This window comes from Thermobia domestica, chromosome 9 (genome assembly GCF_964235325.1).
Source record: "Thermobia domestica chromosome 9, izTheDome1.hap1.1, whole genome shotgun sequence".
In the NCBI taxonomy this organism is placed as follows: Eukaryota; Metazoa; Arthropoda; class Insecta; order Zygentoma; family Lepismatidae; genus Thermobia; species Thermobia domestica.
In genome coordinates, this window is record NC_137462.1 from 155,812,390 (window position 1) to 155,822,996 (window position 10,607).

Sequence of the window (10,607 nt, forward strand, 5' to 3'; positions counted from 1 at the left end):
AAAAAGTTATAGGTTATTTCGTTAACAAATGAATGATCTTTAAAAGTTTTCTCTACTAGGAAACTGTGATTTGTTCCGAGTTAGTAATTAAAAGTGCCTTCCCATACCTATCTTCCTTTATGAAATTCGTTGTGCAAGTATCGCAGATACTAGAAACAGATATACTGTATATTTTAATATAATATATATAATATTTTTCAATAACATATAATACTATATATTATTGTAATTATGTGTATAATATTTTTAAAAATAATTCGTTGCATCGCTTGAGATACGAGTAGGTTCCATACTTTTCGAATCATGTAGTTTTAAAGTTTGTTTGTGGCAACTTATAAAATGAAAAGGATGCAGTTTTCGCCATATGTTGTTAGTTTTTTTTTTAAATTAATTTTTCGAGGTGTCGAGATGACTATTTCTGTGGTTACCATTTTTCTAGTGTATATGTATCTAGTATAGACATTGTTTAGAGAAATCATTATATTCAAAACAGTAAAAGTTTCCATCCATAAATGAAAATAGTGTTATAAATAGATCTTAAACTATTGAAAAACTTTCTAAATTTATCCTCAATTGTCAGGTTTTTCTGAAATTCCACTAAAAAGACAAGTTTCTGAAACACTTTGAAAGTTATAGGGGAAAATAATGTAGAACAAAAGAAAAAAAAATGTTTGGAGCCGTAGCATACATGATTGGACTTTACCAATGTGCACTGTGATTGTTCACAGTTTATTAATAAAGAGCGTGATTCGGCACATCGTTTTAATAATAGTATACCGGGAGCTCATTTCATTACGATTGCTTCGAGTTTCGTATCGAAATTAAATTGTTCTTTGTTTATAAGAACTATATATCATTAAGTGTAATTATAATTTATTTGCAGCGCCGAAAAGGAGCCTCTCACTGATCCTGAGAAAGGTATTGAGAAAGATGGAAAACCAAATTCCGAAATAACAGGCATGGTGCAACCAACGTAAGTATTTTTTTCTGTTAAAAAAAATCTTTTTAATTCTAAGGTCACATTTTATTTATGTACTGCATGTTGTCAAACTATCTCGAATTTTTATTCAATTATCTTTGATTTTGTAAATATACATTTTCTTATATACAACAGTGATTCAAATGACAACTTTATATATATAAGCAAATTAAAAAAAAAAAAAAATAGCATTCTTTATTTTTCGACATAGGCTTCATGGCGTGGAATCCACGTATGTGTTTTGTTATGACTGGCCACTTATGCACCGCGATATTCATCTCTTCATCCTTTCGGAAATTATTGCCTCCCATCACCTCTTTGAGCGATCTGAAAACATGAAAGTCACTGGGGGCGAGATCTGAATAATAGGGTGGGCGTGTGAAACGCTTAAATGTGATATCCTAGATTATAGTGACCATTAAACGGGAAGTATAATATCGAACGTTTCATGAAGCAACAAAACACCGGAAGGTCTTTGTGGTTTGCTCTTGATTGTAGGCGAAATTGATTTTGGATCAGACCTGCATCCAGAACACTGATCACTTTCAATTCACCAGTCAATCGGTGTTGCACCCATCTCGCAGACACTTTATTAAACCGCAGTAACATGAACATTAGTACCAACACTGATATCCGAAATGGTGGCGTTTTCTTCACAATAGTACGCGTATTTTCCATCATAAGCTATTCCGTTGCATCCATGTTTTCGTTCATCACTACACCACTCAGTATAACTGGTCCCGTCGAGAGAGGGGATTCATAACACTTTTAAAATTTCTACACCACCCATAGACTTGCTGTAGGAACACAGAAGTATTGCCGTGCTGCGCTTTCATCTTGGCATGAATTTTAAGTAGTTTAATATATATTTCTTGTATTGTTTTTGTAACAAAGAAGAAAAAGGGCTTTAAAATACTTCACTGGCTAATGAAATATCATATCGAGAAATCAGCCATCGAAATGGAATTATATTTGGGATTGACAATGGAATTAAAGTGGTTAGTTATAATTTTTTTTTTTTTTTTTTTTAACTTTCAAATCGGGCTAAACGCAAATACCCTTTACTGTAATATAACTTCATGTAGCAGTGTGGTCTGGTATAGAAGACAAATATTCATATACTATCCTATAGAAGACAGGCCCAGTTGTTAAAACTGCCGCTCGTAAATATCCGTTGATGGACGAAGTACCATCCGAGGTAGTATATTTTGAATAGGTGACAAATTTGGAGGGGATATTGGTAGCACGATAACAATCCAAAGAAACTTATATTCTATCTGAGAGAATATTTCCTGGTAAGATAACGGGATGTTATAGCTACGGCAAGAAAAGAATAATCTGAGGTTGGAGTTTTCTTTTAAATGTACTCCCTGTTGTCACTACCAAAGAAAACCGTGTTACGGAACCATTTCTCACACCATGATGACACATATTGTTCACGGCCATTGCGTAAAATAAAATCTGGATTTCTTTTTATTCTTTCTAGCGCTTTTCATACTTAAGCCATCCATTTCCACATACAGTCTGTATTAGTCATTAATGACTACGCATTGATCGTTCAGAATTGTCCATGGCACTTGATCACAACACTTGCAAAAACCGGCTGTCTGAAAAATGGCAAGAATGCTGGATTTCTTGCAATCGTAGGGCTTTGTATTCAAAAACAAGCTATCGAAGAACATGATTTTCCCTTTTTTGAATGTTCTGCGTGAGTAACACGATGCCTTTTTTGCTTGTTCTGTCTCTTCCGTTGCTTCTAACACAGTCCCACAGTACAGTAGGAATGGTTTACAACGATATATGGCGACCCATGTAACGACTTTTATCGTCATCCCTATAATCCAGTTATTCAGTTGAAATTTTAATATAACTGTATCGAATGATTCGTGAACGCAAGTTGAGTTTATACTGATCTTTATTCCATAAGCAATCTACCGCAATGTAAGTGAGATCACATCAGCTGTGAATGAGATTCATTCCAATAATTCCTATTTTGTTCTACCCACCAACAACATTATAGAATGAGAATTTCTTTCGTACCCTACAAATTATGTTTTGGAGGTTTGTCTTGAAAAAGAAGAATTACGGTTTTCTTGCTTTCTTTAAAGTAAAGATAAAACACATTATAATGTCTCAAGGTAGTCTATTACTTACAAATTAATGTGGCAATACTAGTGAGTTACTACTCATTGCTTAATACCGAGAAATGCATAATTTCCATCTCTGATTATGAAGAAGACAAATCACGGAGCATTCACTAATAAGTAGCATTTTTAATACTATAATATTTCATAAATACTTGTAGTGTATGGGTATGATGAATGGTCTTATCCAGTAGGGTGGAAGTAACGAGTCCTTTTTTTTTTTTTTTTAACCCAGCCCTTTTCGAGTATGAATTATAATTGAAGGATTTTAATTATTGCTATATTTGTTATCCCATCTTTCCACGAGTAAGATCTATATGTAACTTTTTAATTTTTTATTATTATTATTATTATTATTATTATTATTATTATTATTATTATTATTATTATTATTATTATTATTATTATTATTATTATAAACAGAAACATGACGAGCAGACAATTTACCATTAAATGAGTGTTAAAAAGTTTGAACTTGTCGTCATGACGAAAGCTCCAATAAGCAAGGTACCGAAACAACAACAAAAAATGCTTCATTTGAGCTAGAAGCATGCCAAAATGTTGGCGACATGCTTAGGAGTAGTTCATTTTCTAATGGCAATTAAACTGTAAGTGAATGAAATTACAAGCAGTTTCCACAGAGCAATTTGTTTCCTCTGTGGAAAGAAATATGATTTATGAATAGTTTACATTGCGTGATTTTATCGAATCTACATAAATCGCTCACCCTTAGTGCATCCATTTACTATGATGATTGTTGTGCTTCATTTCTTTCTCTAATTAATTTGGCTTGTCTAGGGTAAGCCAATCAAAATAAACCACAGATATAAAAAATACCATGAAAAAATAAAGGTTTGCCTCGTTCTCAAGTAAAACGTAAGATCTGATTAGGGTAAGAATAATCTTTATTCAAGAGTTTCTCATTTAAAAAACTGATTCAACGAAATCCCATTAGAACAAAATGGAAATCTCCATTAGACCGATCTCTACAAGATAGGAAAGTAAAATAAATTCTCAGACGCGAGGCGGACCTTCAACATTCGTCAGAGACTCTGGTAGCCCTAGGATCCGTCTAAAGAAAAAACACTGAAGCTTTCTTTTTATATGGTCGGACTCTCTTCTCTTTTCTTAGTTTACTGATTTTATTTTTCGTTTAAAAATACGAAAAAAAAAAAGTTTTTTTAGGGGTCAACGTGTCCCAAACTTTTGGATTTTTCGAGTCACTTTGAAAAAGCTATACAGAAAAAAAAAACTTGAATGCTATGTACGTTAAACGAAGCTGAAAGGAAAGCAAAGAAATATACACATACATGTAAGGAAACAATATACAATGTAAAATTAAAATAGATAGCGCTAATTATATGAACATGTCTGGTCAGACTTAACTATACTATTAACAACCAATCACTTACATAACACAGTTTCATTAGTATTGAATTTATTAAAATAAACAACACTAAGGGTGAAAACTCGTTCTTACAAGTCTTAGCGTTTAATAATTATTGACGACATTTTGACATGTACCTAGCACCTGGAAAGACAATGCGCTTTTGACCCATGGTTATTTGGATCTTCTTTAGTTTTGGTGATACTATTTGTCAGAGGAGAATAACAACGTTTAAACAGAAATAAAAAATAAAAAAAGAAAGAGAAGAAATGCTCAGAACTTTCTCTCCTCACAATTGAAAAACATTTAGTGTATAGAACAACACAGATTTTATTGAAATATCGTCCCTTCTGGGCATGAATGAGTCAAGTTGATATTTCTAGGTACTATAATCCTTAATTGTTATGGTGCGGGTCAATCTGATCCCATGCAGAATAAATTTATAAAACTGTCCATAGGATGCAACATTCTTCTGTCCGACGATCTTAGTTATAAACAAGATCTTGTTACATGTAGTACTGCCTTATTACTACACATGTGGTAATACTGATTTATTTTTATAGTGTATCAAGTTTGGTCACACCATACCAAAGGTATCTTGTTCTATTGTAACTTTGGAAATATATAGAACAAAAGTGACCAAAGGACCAAATATATTTATTAATAAGTAATAATACAAACATTATTAATATATATATTTAGTGCTGTGGTAAGTTTATTATTATTATTAATACCAGAAGTATATTCTATCCTTCTATACCGATTGAGGATTAAATTTCACGGAAGTTACACATTCAATAAGTGAATATTATGTTCCTATTAACGAGTACTTATATAGATGAATATAGCAACCTACCGTGTTTATATTTTCTGATAGATATTATAAGAAACATAATTTAAATGTATCATGTTTACCTTGTATCTCAAATTAGGTAATTTATTTACGCATTTTCAGTATGCTCTGCCACTTTCTTCAGTAACTTCTTAAAATTGGTAAACTGGATCCATTTTTCGATTCCTCCTCCCTGTGGAACTACCCTAGAAGAAATGTGCGCCATTAATCTTAGGAATTTTTTTAGAAACAATGTTTTTTCTTATTGGAAACTCTTGTGGTTACTATTAATGAAGATTATTGATAATTTTTGTTCTTAAACCTTCCCATGACTGAGGAAAATAAAATTTCAAAAACCTTTGATCACTTACCACACTTCAACAACATTAAAACTGAGACCGCGGTGGCTGTGGTAGAATGTTCGCCTCTGATGCATTCGGTCCTTGGTTTGATCCCAGCTCGCGCCAAGTAAGCTTTGTAGTGGACAAACACCATGTGTGTGGGTTTTCTCGGAGTCCTCCCGTTTCCTCCCACTTTCTTCATTCCATCATTTCATTCAATTCTTTACGCGTCTTTGGCGTGGGAGACCCGGGTTCGATTCCCGGCGGGAGCTCATGTGGTTCGGATTCCACGTTAATCAGTAGGTCCACGTCTCATATAGCCTCGCTGCTGAAAGGGACGCTAAACTAAAATCAACAATCATTCAATTCTTATCATCACCGTCTCCTTTAGCCTAGCCGGCATTAGTGTATAGAACAACACAGATTTTATTGAAATATCGTCCCTTCTGGGCACGAATGAGTCAAGTTGATATTTCTAGATACTATAATCCTTAATTGTTATGGTGCGGGTCAATCTAATCACATGCAGAATAAATTTATAAAACTGTCCATAGGATGCAATATTCATAGGATGTGAGACGGAAACTTCATTTTATTTCAACATTAAAGCTGTATAAGTAAATCACCTAACTCAAGATATAAGGTAAATACGTTATACATTGTTTATAACTCTATTAAATTCTATATCAGCTTCCAATGCAGTAGTTGGGACTACGAAATGTTCTTTAGAATCTGAAAAGAGGTTTAAAGCAGCTCACGAACGGAGGAAACTATAGTGAAGATCATCACTTTTAGTATTTATTTAAATTGCTAAAAGATATATTAAGTTGTTCTGAGACCACTTCATTGACAGCATATGTTGAGTAATTAGGATAAAATAAAAATGATGTTAAAACTCCTTGGAAAACGGTGTTTCTTAAGTTTATTTTTTTCTTCTTTTCAGTATTAAGAAGGAGACATCTGTTGATTTTGATGTGAAGAAGTCAGTGTCAAAAACAAGCATTGCCAAAGATTCAGCTGTATAAGTGCATTCCTGCCGCCGATATTGTAGTGTGAGCATGTGTGTGTCTTTTGTAATCAAAATTTAGAGTGATTTACCACAAAGACCAGAATGATCAAGCTTATTTTCTCTGGCTAGTGATTTTTTAATGATTTAAAAAAAAAAAAGAGTGAAAAATTATTAAAGTGCTTTGTTTGCTATATTCTACGAACTTCGTGCCTAAAGGCCAGTGTTATATAATATAATGTTGTATACTAGCAATCTCGAAGCCTTATACTGGCAATTTCTTCTTGTCGAAGAACAAAAGAAAAACGAACATTGAGTTTATGTAGTTTTATGCCTAAAGCTTTGCATGTAAAGGTGCTGTGATTTGAATGTGTATTTGTATTTAGTTGATACTACAAGTTAAAATATAAGAAAGAAAAAAAAAGTATTATGTGATGTATTTTCATAGAGGAAGATTTTGTGTCCAAAAGAAAACTTTCGGATATGTTTTTTAACTTTTATAAGAATAGCAGTATTTATGTACAGCTACTTTTTTTGATCTCAGATAGTTCGTCTTAATTTTATTCTTAACATACGTGGTAGTACAAGAAGGACCAAATAATAAAGATGTGTGTTTTAAGGTGATTGAATCATTATTTTAATTCACCATGCCTTGAAAACGGTGCCCTTCGTACTTTAAACATATAAAAATATTTTAGTCATAGAAAATAGTCTAATATTAGGTCGCTAACAGTCATTACTACTTACGTTGATAAGTTTCTAAATAAAGAAAAAAAAATGTACAAATGTAAACAGCAGCGTGCTCTAACTAGGAAATTGAAAAATTTCCGACAGAGAAATTGCTTATATTAATATAATAGCTGTAAAGTTTAATTATAAATAAAGTTGCATTACTTGTCTATCATCATATTTCTCTTAAAAACAAAATGGATTTCCGAATACTGCCTACCTATTCACAGTATTCAAGGATTTAAAGTAAAATAAATGCATAATACATGTATCTCCAGCGCAGTATTTGAATGGAAGTTTTAAAATAACTTTTTTGCTACTTTTTTTTTTTTTTTTAATATTCTCTACTTCTACTTTTTAAATATTCTCTTTAGTAATAAAATTTATTTCATTGGAGGAGCCGAGTAAGAAGCTCCTATTGCCTTTTGTAAATATTAGTTACTTTCACTGAAAAAATATTTTGTTTCAATATTTGGTGTTTACAATTTTATTTATTGTGACTATTAAAAATTTTATACTAGTAATTAAAAAAAATTGCATTCTATACAGTAAAAAAAAAAAAAAAAAAAAAAAAAGAAAAATGCTACGTTGATACCATCACTACTTGTTGAATGACATGGTTACTTACGAATGTCGACTATTTTATAGTCAATTTTCCTACATTAGCAGCACAATTGATGTTCACGAGTACAATAATTGAATTTTTAAACAAGAAGATGATAAATAGTACCAATTTGTTTACTTTTATACTAGTAATACTTTGTATCAGACAATAAATTCTCAGTGTAAAATTTTAAAGGTACCTCAATAATAAAAAATTAATAGGTCAAAATAAGTAAACTAGTAAAAAAAAAATAAAGGCACTCAAATTCTTTACGATAGATTAAAATTAGAGAAAGAGAGAAATGAAAAAGAAGGTGAACATTCAAAAAATATAATTTCTTTTGCTTTCAAGTACTGATTAATAGCATGCATAATATGTACGGTATGTGTTTTAATAATTATTTGAAGGGTTTAAAAGACTTCTTAGCTGAGTCATATTTATAATTATGTAATCCTGTTGTTGGATTAAATGTAACATTTTTTTTTATACGAACTATACCCGATTTTTTAAAAAATATCTTCAGTTGTTAATTATTCTCCTAATCTTATTCAAATTTAACATACGTTAAATATCAGAAATTATGTTGATATGTGATAGAGAGGTAATATTTTCTTAGTGTTCTCTTACTGCAGAAAAGTTCATGTTTGTAGCTTAATAAAAGTCACAGGTAATAAAGAGCAAAGAATGAGGTTAAGAATGTAAACTTTAAAGAAAAGCATACCATGTATTAATTAATATATTACAATGTAAGAACTTCCTGTTCACCGATTTCTCTTTCTGTAAGAAATAAAGTGTTTTACCTCCAAAACTAGGAATATCTTTGAATTCATATTTAACAATTCCTACTCCAATCATTTTACAATAGAACGAAAAATAATCGACTGCAAAAATGTCGTCAGTTGAAGAAGACTATGAATTACAAGTATTTCATTTAAAAAAAGCATTAAAAACTATGTTTCATGAGTTACTTATCAGAAAATTGTTACAACAATCGTAACACTAAATTACAGTACTAGAAGTACTTGCACTAAAATGCTTTACAGATAGGGAACTGAAGATATGGAGAAAAGAAAAGGAAATATTTAAGAACAGTGTAAATGCTGAGAAGTGCCAAGGTGGACAACATGTTGGAATGCAGAAACACGTGATAAGAAGGTCCAGGCTATGTGTTTCAGACTGTACATTTATTGGTGGAAGATAAAAATTAATGGCTTAAGTTAAGTCACAAGGAGTACAAAGGAATAATATATACTGGTAAAGATAAGAAGAATGATAACGGAAAACATATTTTATGAATGGATTTGTGCTGGTCAGTAATAATCGTTGTGAAGATTTCAATGAATTTTAACATTTATCAAAGGCTTCATAACATTCATAGTATTTACACATTCTTAAATGTCTAAATTAAATTTAAACAAGCAAACTTACCTTAAATATGTAAACAATAAATGCTATGTACAAATTTCTGTTATTAACTAAACTTACATATGGTAATTGAAGCCCTCTGTGCAAGAAGAGGACAGCTCCAATTTTACATTTGATTCTGGATTGAAACAAAACATTGATAAAAATCAATTTATTGTACTTCAGCCTCCAAATTTTTGGTAAAGAAAGGTTTTACTCCTGAAATAGCATTTTTTTTTTCACACAAAATGTTTGGAGGCTAGTGTACAAAAAATTTATATTTAACAATGTTTTTTACAATTTTGAACAAAATATTAAAAAATGTCTCTTTCTGCCCCGAGGTCCAACTACAACTGCGTGAGGCTCATCAGTTAACACATATGCCCTTATGATAACAGACACCGTTACTCATGAAGATGTTAAAGGGTTCACTCCATTAACGACTCGGTCTATCTGTCTATTGGAAAAAAACAGAATTCAAGAATTCGCTTTCTTTCAAAAAATATCGTGTGGAGTAACGGATGGACGGACATACATACTAATATTACATTCTTATAAGACCCACTAGTTTAACCCTAATAAAGACAAGAAAAAAAGTATAATATTGGAAAAATGAAACGTAAGCAATGTTCTCTTCTTTCATTACTCCTGCAGTCTCCTACACTCTTATTGATCGTTCCGTTCTATAGTTTCATCTTACTCCACTACAATTGATCTACTTACAGCCTGCTAAGATTATCGCGCGACTACATGACCCTGCACTCCAACATTACTTCTCCCTGGGCACTTTTCTCTTGCTTTTTAATTAAAAAAAAAAAAAAAAAACTCCCTAATTTCTTTCCCTTCTTACTTTCTGTCTGATTTGAAGCGTTTTAGCGAAAATGTTTATAATATATTTTTCCAGATTTATTTTCTGCCTAACTATAGAAAATAAGGTAAAAGTCATCAGCAAAAACTAATATGTGTGTGTGTCAGTTACTTTCGAAAGAACTGACCAATGAAAATATTGTACGACAGACATGCTTGCTGCCTTAGTTTGTATAGATGTGCAACCGCTTATTTTTTTAACCTCAAAAAAAACCTTTTGAGGTATTAGTAGAGTACAAATAAAACTTTGCTTTTCAGGACAAAACAATATTGATGCATCTATCAAATTGAAATGAAAGAGCGGTTTACGTTCA

General features: G+C 31.5%; 1 protein-coding gene across 2 annotated transcripts in view; it reads left to right on the plus strand.

Moving 5' to 3' along the window:
* Window positions 1-8,833, plus strand: part of Fas2 (neural cell adhesion molecule fasciclin 2) — an 858,867-nt gene extending 850,034 nt beyond the window's left edge. For both annotated transcript variants that reach the window (XM_081772029.1, XM_081772030.1), the window contains 2 exons: window positions 884-973; window positions 6,627-8,833. In XM_081772029.1, the coding sequence (XP_081628155.1) occupies window positions 884-973; window positions 6,627-6,708 (172 nt within the window). In that variant the 3' untranslated portion in view covers window positions 6,709-8,833. The remainder of the gene's footprint in view (window positions 1-883; window positions 974-6,626) is intronic.
* The last annotated feature ends 1,774 nt before the right edge of the window (window positions 8,834-10,607 follow it).